This window comes from Podarcis filfolensis, assembly GCF_964270895.1.
Source record: "Podarcis filfolensis genome assembly, chromosome: 17".
Classification (NCBI taxonomy): domain Eukaryota; kingdom Metazoa; phylum Chordata; class Lepidosauria; order Squamata; family Lacertidae; genus Podarcis; species Podarcis filfolensis.
The window spans coordinates 26,950,345-26,967,435 of record NC_139621.1 but is presented as its reverse complement, the minus strand read 5'-3'; the positions used below and the strand labels follow the sequence as shown (position 1 = coordinate 26,967,435).

At 45.2% G+C, this 17,091-nt stretch overlaps 1 protein-coding gene across 1 annotated transcript in view; it reads left to right on the top strand.

The window, feature by feature from the left end:
- Nucleotides 1-312: 312 nt before the first annotated feature.
- The window catches only part of GRIN3A (glutamate ionotropic receptor NMDA type subunit 3A), a 107,383-nt gene continuing 90,604 nt past the window's right edge, over nt 313-17,091 (top strand). The window contains 3 exon segments of the mRNA XM_083592919.1: nt 313-2,148; nt 2,150-2,290; nt 2,293-2,709. Coding sequence (XP_083449045.1) covers nt 1,966-2,148; nt 2,150-2,290; nt 2,293-2,709 — 741 coding nt within the window. The 5' untranslated portion in view covers nt 313-1,965.

Sequence of the window (17,091 nt, the reverse complement as noted above, 5' to 3'; positions counted from 1 at the left end):
GAGAGGGGAGAGGAGGCTGGGGGGAACCCTCCACAAGGGAGGGTGTTTGAAAAAGGGTGAGAAGCTGCCAGCTCTGCAGTCAAGGGGTGACATAACTGGGCTTTTGAGCCCCACAGGGGTGCCACGAAAAGAATGCAGTTGGCCAAGTGAGCCATAGGCTTGAAAAGGTTGAAAATCTCTGCTCTAACCACTATACCACAGGGGCTCTTACTGGATCTTCTCACTGGGAAGCTCTTGTGCGCATGCTCAGTTGGTTAGAACATGGTGCTAATAACACTAAGGTTGCAATTTCCTGCATTGTAGGGTCTTGGACTAGGTCCCTTCCAACTCTTATGATCCCATGTGCTTCGCACAGGCATCTGGCCAGCCAGTGTGACAACAGAATTCTAGACTTGATAAGTCTTCAGTCTGATCTTCAGTTAGGTCTATTTTTATATTCGTTTGATGAGTGGATTTTTCCCATCCCTTCTTTTTATGGAGGGAACAGTGCACCTGTTGATTTTCTACCTGTCATGCAGCTGTCATGCAGCTGTGGGGAGTGCAACCCATAGCTGGAGGGTATGATTGCTGTATCTCAGTAGAAAGATTCCTGCATTGCATTCCTGCATTGCAAGGAACTAGATGACCCTCGTGGTCTCTTCCAACTCTACAAATCTATCTATCATCTATCTATCTAAGCATCTGCTTTCCATGCAATTCCCTGGTTCACTGCTCTGTGTGAAATCCTGGAGAGCCACTACCAACCAGTGCAGGGAACACTGGGTTAGACGTTCCAGGAAATTATTTGGGAAATAGGGGTGTGCCCCATCCTTCTTGGTGATTTCCAGCTCTCTTCTAGCTCATCAAATATTAGACAATCTGTGACGATGGGGAGAGGAGGAGGGGGGAAGCAGCCTTCTAAACTATGCCTACGATGACGCCAAGGCGTTTTTTCCTCTAAGCCCTGGAGCTGTGGGCGCTTCCCAGCACCCGGGCTGTGTTGACTACAACCCCCAACATCCCTCGCGGGGAGCTTGTCCCGCTCGGGGCGCTACCTGCTCGCCTCCCCCAAAGCCGTCTTCGGCAGCCAGTCAGCCAGTCGGTGGGAGTTTAGCGCAGCCAAGCGACCGACTGGAGCCACTTCGGACAAGCGGCGAGCGGCGAGAGCGGCTGCCTCTGGCTTCAGCCTCCGCGCCGGGCAACTTTGGTCTCCTCTTCGCAAGAGACTCCAAAGCGGGAAGGGGAAGCACCTTGGAGAGGGGGAAAGAGAGGGAAGAAGAAGAAGAAGAAGAAGAAGAAGAAGAAGAAGAAGAAGAAGAAGAAGAAGAAGAAGAAGAAGAAGAAGAAGAAGAAGAAGCAGCAGCAAGGGAGGAAAGGAAGGAAGGAAGGAAGGAAGGAAGGAAGGAAGGAAGGAAGGAAGGAAGGAGTGGAGAAAAGAAGGAGAAGCAAAGTGACCGAAGGGAGATGAGGCAGATCTGGAGGCTGGGATCCCGAGTCTGCTTCCCTCCGTGGCGATCTGGAGATCTGGCTTCCCCGCTTGTTCCCTCCTAGCAGACGCAAGCCATGGCGCCAGAAGGGATCGCCCCGAAGGGCTGCGGCGATCCGCCCGGGATGGAGTGGCTCTCGCGACTCCCCTGCTAAGCCCTGGGGCGCGTCGTCGGGTTGGGTGGAAGGCGCGAGGAGGACGACGAGAGCGGCCAGCGGAAGGTCTCCCTTTCGAGGCGGGGATCCGAAGCCTTCGCCGACGGGAGGCGGCGGCTGCCCGTCGGTGTTCTCCCCGCCCTGGCTGATGTGGACTTTAGGAGCCCGCAAGGCGCCCGGAGCGACTGGCGAGCCGTCCGAGTTGTATGGCTGGCGGAAGGCGAGGGGCTGGGAGAGGAGCGCCTAGCGTCGCAGGAGGAGGAGGAGGCGGCGGCTGAGGTGCCAAGCCAGCGGGGGAGAAGGGGGCTTCTCCTTGCGCGCAGGGCACCGGGCTCTTCTCCCGTGATGTGGAGACTGAGCGTGTGGTGGCTCCTGAGCAGGGTGTGCCTTTTGCTGCTGCCGCCCTGCGCCCTGGTGCTGGCCAGGGTGCCCGTTTCCTCCTGCCACCCGCAGCCCTGCCAAATCCTCAAGCGGATCGGGCACACGGTGAGGATCGGCGCGGCGCACCTGCAGCCCTGGGCTGCCACTTCCCCCGCCGGCGCGGACGCCTGGGGACCAGGACCGCACCATGGCATTGCGCTCGGAAGAGAAGGAGGGCGAGAGGCGGCAGCCGGACCCCAAGCCGAGCCGCAGGCGCCTAGGGCGGCCGAGTGGAAGGGGTCCGGAGGGTCTCCAGGGAGGTGGCGAGCGGGAACCGGCTTGAGGAGCAGGGCACACTTGGGCAACGGGAGTGGCGACGAGGGTCTCCCTCCGCTGCTGCCCCGGGAGGCGCTGCTGTCGGCGGTGGAGACCCTCAACCGTGTCAAGGGGCTTCTGCCTTACAACCTGTCCCTGGAGGTCGTGATGGCCATCGAAGCGGGGCTGGGCGATCTACCTCTCTTCCCCTTCTCCTCGCCCAGCGCCTCGTGGAGCAACGACCCGGTCTCCTTCCTGCAAAGCATCTGCCACACCGTCGTGGTACAAGGGGTCTCGGCCATCCTCGCCTTCCCGCAGAGCAGAAGCGAGATGCTGGAGATGGACTTCGTCGCCACCGCGCTTCACATCCCCGTGATCAGCATCGTGCTCAACGAGTTCCCTAGAAAGAGCCTGGTAGGTGCGGGTGGAGGGTTTGTGGGGCGGGGGGCGTTGGGGTGGGGAGAGAGAAAGGGATGCCTGGGGTCTCGCCTCTGTGAGCGTACCGGGGAAAGTGATGAAGGGGAGGGGAGGAGGGGAAATGGCCCGGAGCCACTATACATATTTAAGAGCTTCCGAAAGGGGAAGGGGAAGGGGGGCGGTTCCAATGGAGAATGTGAGTTCAGGCAAGTTCTGCTTCAGTTTGCTAATTTCAGCACAACGGACAGTTTGATGTTTCAGCACAACGGACAGCGCACCTGGTAACTACAGTACAGTACTGCTTTATGCAGAGACGGTCCCAGCACTTCCGCGTTCAAAAAAATAACAACACTACAACAAAACCGTCTTTCATCAAAGAGCGCTCACTTGCGCGTGAGCGTTTGCTATTCTGGGTTTCTTGTCTTCCTTCCCCGTTTTCTTTCCACTGAGAGAGTAGCTCCACTTGGCAAAGGCGCTTGGGATCAGGCCGGCAGATGTTCCCCACCTGGTTCCACGTTTTTGTAATTCATGCTAAATGAACTTTTAATTCACTCATAAGCTTCTGCCTAGAGACTTTGCTTGTTCTCAGAGATGAATCCAGATGGATACACACCAAATCTAAGCACCCAGGCGCAGAGAGAGATCCGTTTTGTTTTAACTTTACCCTGAACATCTGTGCGTTATAGAGAGAGACTGGTGTGGTTTTAAAGCTCATGAAGCTGTTAAACAACTCCACGTTCTCAGTGGTGACTACTCCACTTCTTTAAGATCATTTAATGCTTGAGTAGATGCATTCTTCAGTCTCATTCTTATTCTCTCTCATTCCTGCAAACATATGCATGCTGCAGATAAATACACACATTTATTCCCGAATAACACCCACACACACATACACACAATCCCAGAGGTGGGTGAGATGAACAGTCATATTTGAGATGCTAAACTATTGTTTGTTTATTTGTATACACTTTTCAACATACAAGGCACTACATAAGTCTAACTTAGCTAAGCAACTTCAAGGCATCTTTTTATCCACCCCCCGCCAGCCTCCCTCTCTCTCCCCCATCCCTTGATTTATGTAACATCATGATGGATGAAGTTTTCTGGAAAACTCAAAGGTCTGCCACATTCTGTTCTTGCATTTATATCTCACCTTTCCTCTGAGGAGCTCAGTGGCAAACACACTTAACCACCTCCTCATTTTATCCTCACAACACCCCTATGAGGTAGGTTAGGTTGAGAGGCACTGATTGACCAAAGGTTAACCTATGAGCTTCATGGCTGAGTGGGGATTTGATCAGTGGTCTCCCAGGTCCTAGGCCACTAAGCCAGGCCTTCGGATTTTTTGGCATTTTGGCTGGCATTGCCCAGTCATGGATTTTGGAGAAATTCCCATGTTACTTTGCTTCCTATTTAAGATCAGAGGTCAGGGATGTGACTCATCTGTCTTAAGTCCATGGAAAGGTGATGAATGTTGGCACCATCTTCTTTCACTCTGTGACAACTTACATTTTCCTCTTCATTTAGCTCACTGCAGGTAATAGTCTTGCATCTAAAAAGGCAATTCAGAGAGTGATGAAGCTGTTGTGGGTTTTTCTTCTTCTATCTAGATGGAGAACCAGGGCATACAGACACCATACCAATATAATATAATATAATATAATATAATATAATATAATATAATATAATATAATATAATATATAATAATCTTTATTGTGGTCCAACACAATATGGATTCAGAATAAAATACAGATTCATACAGACGACCCCCTCAGGGAAGGGAGACCGAAGTGTTATTTGTTTCGTCATGGGTATGTTGATCTTTGATTTGTATGACTACTGAAAGAAACTTTGCCACAACCACTGTGATATCATTGGACTTGTCGTCCAGAAGATATTTGATATAGTAGGCTTCAGATTGACACAGCCGATTTCCCAAGTGTGGTTTAATCAATAGTTCCCTAGCTTGGTCATATTGTCCACTACGCAATAAAATATGCCTCATGCAGTCAACATCCTGAGAGCATACACAGATCCTATTTTGGTAAGGAATACCTCTCAGTCTGCCATTTAACACGTCTGATGGGAATACATTTAATCTGGCTTTGGTGAAAAGATGCCAATATGTTGCCATACCAATACAACCCTCTATGTATCTACTCAGGCATACTCCCAGTCAAGTGTGCATAGTATTGTAGCCTGAGAAAGCAATCCTATACTTATTTACTTGGGAAGTGAGCCCCATTTAACTCAGTCAGACATACTTGCAAAGTAAACATGTATAGAATTTGGCTGCAAGTAATTAAAATGGCCTGGGGCAGTGTGTGTGTGTGTGTGTGAGAGAGAGAGAGAGAGAGAGAGAGATTTCACTATGGTTTAGGAGTGTGAGACCTCTGTAACCCACTCTCTGCAATTGTAAGACCTCTGCAAGCTCTCTTCCCACGTGATGTTCTCCGTCTTTACCATTTTTGAAATGCCATCACTTGCTTTAACTTTGACTTCAGCATGACAAATCTATAGCCCAAGATTCAGCTGCTGGGTGGTTCTCAACAAAGGCATTTTAAAGGAGGGACAGTGCACTTATGCAGAATTTGTACTATTGACTAGACTACAGCTTGAGTTCCAGGAAATGGAATGGAGCTCACTGGTACTCATGCATTGTAGCTTGCAGTTCCTCCCCTTCTATTTGCCGTCCCAGGTAGAGGCATCATAATCTTTACCAGGTTGCTATACATTCTAGGCTTTGATGTCTCTACAAGATGGGTTGCATTCAGCTTGATAGGTTATAAATTGTGAAAGCCTGCTGCTACCTGTATAAACATCTCATCAATACATTACTGATAAATGAATGTTTTGGAACTGAACAGATAGAGATAAGATGTTACTTGGCAGGTAGAAGGTAAAATGGAAGGTGTTCTTTCAGTAAGACTGATTAGGTGCATTTCCCCTCTAAGTCACATTGGGTATTGACCCAGGATGTGTGGAGGGGCTTTTCTTGCAGAGCGGGTGAGAGACCTCTGGCTCTCCAGATATGGCTGAACTACAGCTCCCATACTCCATAAGCACTGGCTATGTTGGCTTAGGCTGATGAGAGTTGGAGTCCATTACCTGGACAGATGTGGGCTCTCCCACCTCCCTTTGCTGCAGAGTCTGAATTAGTTACCTGGAACCCTTGGCTCTGCCATTTAATTGATGCAGTGTTTCTTATTTGCTCCTGCTCTCTGCTTGTGACACATTGTGGTCCATCTCATGTCAAATTGTTTTGAAATAGACCCAGAGGGGAAGCGGTTCCCACTTGTCAGAAGTCTGCCATTTTGTGATGCTTAACTGATGGTCTTGGGCCAGCTCTGGTCTTGAGTTCCACATGAGGCCCAGGATAATGCGAACATGTAATACCATTGACCATATTTAACACATCACCTGTTAGAAGTTATACCTGTAGATGTTAGTTCCTGGGTTTTGTCTCTTTGTCAATTGCTATTCAGTGGAACCCAGAATGGGGCTGTACAGATTGGGGAAAGCTTAATTCTCAAATATGTCCACTGAGATATTATGGACAAAGTTAGTGAGCTTCAATTCTTGGACACAGCTGATGTGGTAAAAACTGCCCCCATGTCTTTTTGAAAGAAATGAATTTATATTGCATTCATTTAATTGTAGCACTGCTGTTTTCTGTATATTTCCACCATGTGTCAGAAATAACATGATGAGGCTTTGCCACTTTAGACAGCTGCTGTACGTGATCATTTTTTTTTTATGCCACCTCCCCGTAAAACATTCCCTGCGTGCATATGAGGGAATGGACTGTGCTAAATTTCATCCTCTCTCTACTGTGCCAGCATTCTAAAACATGGGACCTTTGACTCACCAGATGCTTCTGGACTACAGTTCCCATCATCGCTGGCAATTGGCCTTGCTGACTGGGGCTAATGGGAGTTGGAGTCCAACAACATCTGGAGGGCCATGAATTTCCCATCCTTACTTTATACAAGCAATTATCTGGCTTCCCCATTGGCAGCTGCACCACTGAAAAATGTCTATTCATTTGTTGGGTATATTTACTTCCTGCTTTTCAGCCATCAGGTCATCAACATAGTTTAAGATGCAATTTTAACTTCTTTCACTGCACCCTTGCCACCCAAGCCATCTTTTCCTCCTGTGTAGCCCATTAGAAAAACACCACACCATTACCCTCTTAGTTCCAAAGGATGATGTCCTAACATGGTTGCTTTTCTCCAGAATTGTCAACACACTTTAGCTGACTCCTTGGGGTTCTTGTCCTCCAGGACTACAGAGCAACTTAATACCCCAGAAGAAGAGTCAGTGGTACTGCTATGAACTTATAAAGCTATTAAAATAGGCCTGCAGTTATTGAATGAATGAATGAATAAGTTTATTACGGTCATAGACCAGAAGGAAAAAACATAAAGACAACAGTAGTTTACGAGGGAATGATGGTGTCAATTAAAAGTTGTAAAATTATACATAAAAACAATACACATATGCACTCACACCCACACACAAAAAAAAAAAAGGGGGGGGGGCTTGTCCAAGGGTCAGATCTTTTACTTTTTTACAACTAATGCCCTCCGCTTGATCGCGGCCGCAGAAAACTTGGCCACTTTCAGTGTTACTTCTGGGTTTTTATCTCCTAGTAGGATTTTCAGCCGCTGAGATTCAGATCGACCTGGAAATTTCTGAACGATAGGAGAGATAAACAGTGACCTGATATCCCCGTAGAGGTCGCAGTGTAACAACACATGTGAAGCCGTTTCCACCTCCTTCAGACCACATGGGCAAACTCGTTCGGCATAGGGTGTGCCCTCGTATCTGCCCTTTAGTAAGGCAGATGGCAGTACATCAAATCTGGTAAGGGTAAACGCCCGCCTATATTTTGCGATTTGTAGATCCAGCAAATATGGGGTTAAATTAAACCCTTTCCCATAATCTTGGATAGCTGGGTATTTATCTATCTTGCTCATATGGTCCTGAAGCTCTACATCTCCTATTCGCTGGCTCACCATCATTTTAGCCTTTTCAAAACCTGCGGCTATAAGTTCTTGTAGGGAAAGCCCCAGGCCCTTCAATTTTTCATAAAGCGACAATCTCCATTTAGACTGAAACGGGTCTAATAAAGTCAATGGAGCCACTCCCACTGGGAAAAATATGAGTTTTAGCCAGAAGTGAATCTTCAGGATCCATATCCTGGCATTAATAGGGAGTTGACCTACCTCCAGCCTAATGGCAGTGTTGGAGACACAGGTAGGTAACCCTAGTAGGGAGCGGTAAAATTTAGTTTGTACAGATTCCAGGGACTTAAGTTTTTGGCAGTTAAATATCTGGGTGCCATACATCAGTTGTGGAAGTATTTTTGCAACAAAGACCTGGGAGGCGGCAGGAACATATTGACCTCCTTTTCTGTAAAAGAATCTTATGATAGCTCTAAAAGATCTTTGCGCATTTGCAATGGAATTCTTAATCTGATGGCACCAAGATCCCTTCTCATCAAAAATTATTCCAAGATATCTAAAAGATGTTACTTGCTCAATAGGTTGGTTATTGATTTTCCATTTATGTCGGAGTTTTCTCTTGGGGAACACCATAATTTTTGATTTAGTGTAATTTATTATTAGGTGTTCAGCTTCGCAATACTCTGTAAGAGCTCGTAAAAGTTTTCTTAGACCCACACAAGAGAAGGAAATAAGTGCCGCATCATCTGCGTACAAAAGGACTGGGATTGGTATATTGTTTAGGTTTGGGGAGTGAGTACTTGCTTCCTCCATCTTTCCGACTAAGGAGTTTATATAGAAGTTGAATAGAATAGGGGCAAGGACACAGCCTTGCTTGACACCATGGAAACTTTGGATTTCCTTTGATAGGTTCCCATAACGGTCGCATCTAACACGGATCCGAGTATTTTCATGTAGTCTACGGATAAGAAGCAAAAGACGTCTATCGATGTTTGTGGCATTTAATTTTTCCCAAAGTCTATGCCGGGGTATCGAATCGAAAGCTGATTTGAAATCTATAAAGGCTACATAGAGAGAGCCTCCTTTCTTTGAGGTGTATTTCTCCACTAGATGTTGCAATACCAGTCCTTGGTCTAGAGTTGATCTATGTGCCCTGAAACCAGCCTGGGCTTCCTTTAGGATGTGCTCCTGTTCCAGCCAGTCCGCAAACTTTTCACGTAAGTGAGTTGCATAAAGTTTGCTAATGATGCTTAAGAGACTGATTGGTCTGTAATTGGCTGGATCAAGTTTACAGCCTTTCTTGAATATGGGAACGATGATTGCCAGTCCCCAGTCCTCTGGTATTATTGCTGTTTGATCTATGCTGGTGAAAAGGGTGGCAAGGACTGGGGCCCACCAGTCAATATTGGCTTTGAGAAGCTCAGGAGAGATATTATCTGCTCCCGGGGCTTTTCTATGTTTGAGTGCCTGAATAAGCCTCCTAATCTCCGCAACCGACACCGGAGGCCACTCATCACCTGCCGCACACTGTATTAGTGGCTGTGTCAAAGGCAGAGCTGAATATAAAGATTGAAAAAATGCCTCCCAAGTCCCTGCAGGTATTGTATACTCCACTTCTGAGGAAGTAGATCGCACTCCATTTGCTACCAGTCTCCAGAAGGTGGCTGAATCTCTCTCTCTGGATGCATCTATTAGGCATTTCCATTCTCTTTTCTGTGCCAGGAGTTTTTTGTTTTTGATCAGAATTTTATAATTTCGTTTATCTTCAAACCAGCCCGTGGGGAGTTGGGGTAAATTGGCAGATCTATAATTCTTGTATTTTTTCAGTAAGTTTAGCTTCATGTCCTGACATTCTTGATCAAACCAGGGTTTGGAGTTTTTATATGCTGAAGATTGCCTACTTGGCCTGTTCCTTTTTTCCTTCAGGGAATCTTGAAGGAGTGAAATTAACTCCTGAAATAAATTTATCTTTAGTTCATGTCTAGAGGAAGTTATAAGGTTTTCTCTCTTAGTGAGGAATTCCTTTGAGCATAGCCTACTTGAAATTTCCTTATGCAGTTCATCTGTCCATCTGATACGCGAATATCTGAGCTCCAGAGCTGTAGGGCTCGAATGCTCGATTTTCTCAGCGCAGGATAAATCCTTTCCCGCAGCTACGAGAGCACTTAATGGCAGATGGTCACTGTCTAAGCGCTCCTCCACTTTACATTCCAGAACTTTGTTTTGAAAATCATACGACACGATTATATAGTCAATTGTGGAGGCGCCATTGTTAGATATAAATGTGAATTCTCCAACCTTCTCCCCCTCTGTACGGCCATTTAGTATAACCAAGTCCAAGTTGTTGACCAAGTGTAGTAGGCATAAGCCGGCATAATTGCAGCCTTTATCCTTTGAGACTCTAGCTGGTATTGGGTGGGTTTCCTCTATAATGGGGACTGTTTCGTGGAAATGGGCATACAAAGCCTCATCAGATTGTCCAGTTCTGGCATTTAGGTCGCCTGCCACCACTACAGAGGCATCAGGAAATTGATTTGATAGTTTGTCAAGATACTGTTCTAACTGAGCCCAAGTGTTTCTTATCAATCTTTTCTCTCTTTGTGGGGGTAGGTATACGTTAATCAGCAGCAAGCTGTGGGTTCTCCACTGTACATGCACAGCTGTGGCCAGATGGTCTAGTGGGTCTAGTTCTTTAAATATGGCCCTTAGCCTTGTTGAAATTAGGGTAACTAACCCACCTTTAACTCGCCCCCCTCTAGTACTTAAAAGACCTGGGAGGGAGAACGCAGAAAAACCATTTAGCTCCACTTCACTTGTGCTCCAGGTCTCCTGGAGGAACACAATGTCATGTCTCTGGATGTATTTAGCAAAGGATTGGTCAGAAACCCTCTTTTGCCAACCTGCAATATTCCAAGTTAGCAAGGCAAGGTTGCACGCTGTCTTGCCAAACATTGATCTTAGTCAATTTGCCTTTAAAAGATTTTTTGGGCCTATCTTTTTATCTGTTAATTGGATTTCATTCATTTTGGCAATGTCCATAGATGTATTGTCGCCCAGGTACTCAATGGAATCAATTGAAGGGTGCAGCGTGCTAACATTAGTGATCAGTACTCCTTTTTTTGGCGAATCTACCTTGAGGTGTTCTATTTGACTGGTACCAAGTTCATCCTCATCCAGGTATCTCATGCTGGTCCAAGAGCGCGTTGTGATTGTCATAGGGATGGTTTCCTTCTTAGATGGTAGATTGTTGCTGTCCCTTACGCACTGTGTTAGATCTGTTGCTGTCAGGTTTATCTCTGCAACTGCAGAGGTATTATAAAGGTAGTCTTTCATGGTTGCCATAGGGATGGTTTCCTTCTTAGATGGTAGTTTGTCCCTTGCGCACTGTGTTAGATCTGTTGTTAACAGGTTTATCTCTGCAGATGCAGAGGTATTATAAGAGTAGTCTTTCATGGGGTCTGTCTTGGCTTTTTCAGAGAGGTTCTCTTTCTTTAATTGGTCCGTTGCCGGTTCTTTCTCTCTTACTTTTTCCGGAGCATTCATCTCTGTTAGCTTATTTCTAAGGGTCTCCAATCTTCTCAAGATCTCAGATTGGGCAGGGAAAGGCAACAATCCAAACTGATTTATTAATGCCTTTTCTTCTGGATAGAAGTTATCCGTCCCCTCATTAGGCAGTCTCATCTCCTGTCTTAGTTTCAAGGACCCTTGCTCAGTATGTTCCAGTTTGTCTTTTGAGTGTCCTCTCTCCACCTTTGGTTTACAAGAAAATCTTATCTCAGCTGTCGTAAACTCATCGGGAAACAATTTCAAACATGTGCTGTTTTCAAAGAATCTTGTTACCGTTATCCTTTTCTTTAACAGCAAATGTCTTGATCTATATATATATTTAGCCAAGTTTTGATCTTTGAAGGAGGCAATCACTCGCAGAGAGTATCCATTGTAGAATATGAAATCTACTGAGGTAATGTCCTTTAATTTTATTTTCCCTGGCAGCATGTCATCTAAAGTATTCACAAAGTGCACCGAGCGTTCTTCCTGTGTAAGGAAGCCCTTTGGCTTCGGGTAGTTAAGAAATGCTAACTTCCTATCTGCCAACATCAGTTTCCATACTGGCTCAACTTGAGATCTGCCATGATCAATGGTATGGGGTGAGTCTTCTTTAATATTTATGGATCCTTGGGGTTTCAGCATAGAGCACCCGGGTTGTGATTCCGTTTCCTCACTTGTTTTGTTAGGCAGCGATGATGTTTCTTTCAAAGACTTCAGCTGGATCTTTTTTCCTGAATCCACACTGTTGTTCTCTCTGCTACCATGTATAGCAGGTTTGTTAGAGTTTGTTTTTGATTTTGTTGGGATCAGCTTATATAGTCTTTTCCAGCATACTTTACATGCACGTCGATTTATAACAGATTTCCTTGCAATTTTTATGTTCTTACTTTTCTTTTTAGTTTCAGCTTTCTTCTTATGGGATCTCTTACTGATGCCTCGCCTCTTTTGATTTACTTCGATAGGAAATTCAGTTTTAGGGACAGGTACATACAACCCTATGTCCTTTCCTTGGTGTAAATGATTTTCCGCTGCTGATCCTTGTGTGCACTTGCTGGTTGCTGGTTGCTTTGTATATTCTGGCTCTTGAAGGGTGGTTGGTAGATCGGCACCATGAAATTCTGAGCCTTTAGCTTGAAGGGGATAATTTTCCACTAATGTCAGGAGCAGCCCATTTGTTATTGTTAAGTATTTTTTCATAGCTGCCAGATCCAGATTTATAGAGAGCAGCCAGTCCTGAGGATAGCAGTCATTGTTTTCCGTCTGGGAGCCCATAGATGAAGTCTGGGATTTCTGGGAGTTTCGGGATTCTTCCTGTAGTTCTGAAGATAATATCTCAGCCAAGACTATTTCGTGGGCCAGGCTCATTGTGTTTCTATTTTGGTTGTTATTCTCCGTGTCCTGTATTCCTCTAGAGGAGGTTGAGTGATCTTGAGCAGCAGAGGGAAAAAGAAGAGCCTCATCCTGCTTCGACTCAACCATCTCAGCCATCTTTTGCCCATTTCCATTTCCATTCTCATTGTCCCTTGTATGTAGAAAGTATTGCGTGATTTTACTCTGTTTCTCATAACACTCCTGGAACAATGGGCTTGTCACTATCCCCAGGTCCCTACATTTCTTTCTAGTAAGTACCATTTGTAAATCTTTGTTACCAATCAGGGTTATTCTTCCTATTTCAAAAACTATGTCTCTTAGGAAGTCGGAAGCTCCACCCAGCTATAGGCTAAGATCCAAGTTGAGGCAAGATTTGGGATAGCTGTTTATAGTTTGTAATAATTTGATAGCTTGTAGTTCAGGGCATAACACGAAGTTGGCAATAGATCAGCCGTCGCCCGTTTTCCTTATTATCGGTCAAACTTGAGGAGCGTAGCAGCGCGGGGAGCAAACCCTCCGGACATCAAGATAACAAGGCATAAAACGTTAACTAAGAAAAACAGAGGCAGTGGTGAGGTGATAAGGCAGCCAATAAATCATTAAAACTATAAAATTAGAGTCCAGGAAGAATAAAAAACTACTTAAAATCTTAATTGAAAGCAGGCGAACCTGACTGTGCTGCTATCTCCGTCGCCATCTTCCCCCATCCCCTGCAGTTATTGTATAATAAAAGTTATTGTGCTGTAAGGATATTTCTACTTCTAATGGTGCATTTATAACCTAGAAAAATGCATTCACATTCATAAAGTACAGCATAATTTGCATTGAAATTGTCCACTCTGCTTCTCTCACAAGGCTAGTGCTTAATTTGCTCCCTCTTGAGTCTTCCAGGTCATCCCTCTATTTGCTACCTTCTGTCCATATATCATCCAGGGGCAGAGCATCACTTGACATGTGCTCTGCACTGTACCACTCAGAGCAAAGCATCAAGGAGCTGAAACTACGATTAGGAACTTAGGAACTGAGCTGCTTTCTGGCCCTTCCTATCTTGAATCAAGCAGTCAGGTTGCTTGTTAATGGACACGGAAGTGGACTCTGAAAAAAGAGTTGCGACCTTCCTCTGCAAATGGGGTGATTTGAGGACATAAGCCACACTGCTGAGTTAGGCTGGGGAGCAAGAACAGAACCATAATATAAGGGACTGCCTTACAGAGTTGTGCTAATGAGACGTTTCACTGAGCACTGCCTACCCTGACTTGCTACAGCTATCTACAGCAGGTTTCCCAATGTTTTGGCTGCAGGACCACATTCCTTTCTGAGCAACCTTTAGAGGACCACATTTCAGTGGTGGGCAAGGCCAGAGGCAAAAGTGGGAGGGGCAAAGTAGGGTAGTTTCTACACCTACTCAAACATCCATCTGCACCAGCCATCTAGATAAGCAAAAGGCATGGTCAGAGTTCAAGGACACATTACACTCAGGGTGCTCATGAGGGTCACTGAGGGTCACTGAGGGTCAAGGAGACTGGTCAACCACAGGGCAGGCACACACATGGCAGGCACAGGACACAATTCGCTCTTCATTAACAGAAAATAATAACACTATGGTTCACCTTACTCTAGCTGAGAGGTTGCTGAAACTGGCCACTACAGTGGTACCTCGGGTTACAAACACCTCAGGTTACAAACACTTTGGGTTACAGACTCCGCTAACCCGGAAGTAGCACCTCGGGTTAATAACTTTACCTCAGGATGAGAACAGAAATCGTGTGCTGGCTGCATGGCAGCAGCGGGAGACTCCGTTAGCTAAAGTGGCACCTCAGGTTAAGAACGGCTTCAGGTTAAGAACGGACCTCCAGAACGAATTAAGTTCATAACCAGAGGTACCACTGTAGTTCCACCCTTCTTCCTCTAGTCTTTCACTTTGGATCCCTCCCAAGAAGACAAAGGTTGCATCTAGTGGCGAGCTCCTTCTCTGGGCCTGTCTGGCCTGTTGCTCAGCAATGTGCAGGACTCTGCTTGATCAGGGTCTCAGAGGGGAAGGTAAGTCAGCAGGACTGGGACTGTCCTGCTGGTGGGTAGCGGGGCCACTCTCTGACTCCACTCTATCTGAGTCTGCAGTCAGACTGTGACTCTCAGCCTCTCACCCTGTTCTGGAAGACCCTCCTTCTCCTGACCCCTCTTAATTGCTCACACCTCCTGTTTCTAGCACCTCCCAGCTTGTCCCTTCTGCTGACTGCTCTTCAGTGTCCCACTACCAGGATCCAGGATCTAAGTCATCTTCTGTGCTGTCCCTGGGGTCTTGTGGGTGGGTGCCTCCCCCCACTCTTCTTCATCCTGCCAGTTCCTGACACTGAGGGGCATGGCCTGGAGAGAGTTTCAAGGACCACAATCCTGAGGTTCTCCACCTCTGCTTGATAGTGTTAAAAAGGTACATTTCCCAGCTGTGCTATCTGAGCTGCTTTTCAATTATACATGCCAGGGAATAAGCCTAGGAATGGGGTCCCCAATGATGCTTGACTGCAGATCCCATCATCTCTGACTATTGGCCATGTCGGCTAGAGCTGATAGGAGTTGGAATCCAGCAGATTTGAAGGGCAGATTTGAAGGTTAGTCACCTGTGACCTAAGTTGATACATAACAAGGTTGACCCTCATCACCCTGGTTGTTTGTGCTCTCCATTGAGCCATTAGCGCAGGCAGTTAATCTCTATGCTGATGATGCATTATTTGTCAAACATCCTGAATTTTTTGGGAAATGTTTTGAGTTTGATTGATGAATTTAGCAAGCTGTTGAGGTATGAAATTAATTTAACAAAATCAGAAAGGGTGGAATTCAATGTTAACAGAACATATGATAAAGTGCCCAGGAAAAAAATCCCCTATAAGCTATTTTGGGTGTGTGAATGTATAAAGATATAAAATAGATAGATGATAGATAGATGATAGATGATAGATAGATGATAGATAGATAGATAGATAGATAGATAGATAGATGATAGATAGATGATAGATAGATGATAGATAGATGATAGATGATAGATGATAGATGATAGATGATAGATGATAGATTAGATAGATAGATAGATAGATAGATAGATAGATGATTGATAGATGATAGATAGATGATAGATAGATAGATGATAGATAGATGATAGATGATAGATGATAGATGATAGATGATAGATAGATGATAGATGATAGATGATAGATAGATATAGATAGATAGATAGATAGATAGATAGATATAGATAGATAGATAGATAGATAGATAGATAGATAGATAGATAGATGTAGACAAAAACTGGCTAAATATAATCATGATAATTTAAGGACAGAGGTCAAGAAAGAATTAGAGTGATGGTCTCAAATAAAAACTTCATGCTTGGGGAAGTTAGCAACAGTTAAGAAGACTATACTCCTTCATTTCTAATTCTTTTCTGAAATCTCCCACTCCATATAGTTATTTATTTCAACATTTTGTATTCTGCTTAGTGACAGTCATCCCTGAGCAGTGTACAAGGGACCCAATACAATAAGACTGAAAATGAGCTAAAACCTACAAAATCAGAATTCAGTTCGAAAACCTGCTAGAATAGAAAAAAAAAGCCTTCAGTAAGAGCTAGAAGTTCAACAGGGGGAGTGGGCCTATCTGACCTCAGCTGGAAGGAAGTTCCACAAAACTGGGCTCACAATACTGAATGCAGCATGGCTTCTGAAGGATATGAGTTGTGCATCTGAGTCATTAACAGTGACTTCCTTGAAGACCTCAGAGTTGCAAGGGATCAGGTAGTCCCTGAGCTATCCTGGTCCCAAGTCGTCACAGGCCTTGTAAATTAATCCAAGTGTCTTGAACCTGACCTAGTAGTGTATAGGCAGTCAACACAAGGTTTTAAGCACCAGAATTTAGTGCTGGTGACACTCTGTCCCCATCAACTGTCCAGATGGGGATGTGTCTGCAGAAGCTTGTAAAACCTAGTTGGAACATTGCATTGTTCTTCACCTCTCCAGCCAATATGAGGCTTACAAATTAGCTTGGCCAGGGGTGGGGATGGATGGGGAGAGAGAGACTGTCAATAGAAATAACAAAAATGTTGAATCAGGTCACTGCATTATATTAAAAGGCAGGCAGATCAGCACAGATAAACAGCATCTCCTAACAATTCAGCCTCAGCAAGTGGTATTTCCAAAGCTGTGTACATGCTACCCTGTTAATAGCACAGAATGCAGTTTCCCCCTCTCAATTCAGAATTGTTCATGCTTGTCCTCAACATGGTGTTTTCAATCTAGATTAATTATAGATCCTGCCATTCACAAGGATAGGTGTGGTTACTTGTAAAGCTTTAAAAAACCCTCTCTGGGATTAGATTACCTGTGACTTTTCCTCCCTACACATGCCCCAGGTGAATGAAGAAGTAGCACTTGTGATAACAGCCCTTTTTAGGGAAGTTTTTAATGTCTAATGCTGTATTGTTTTTAATATTCAGTTGGA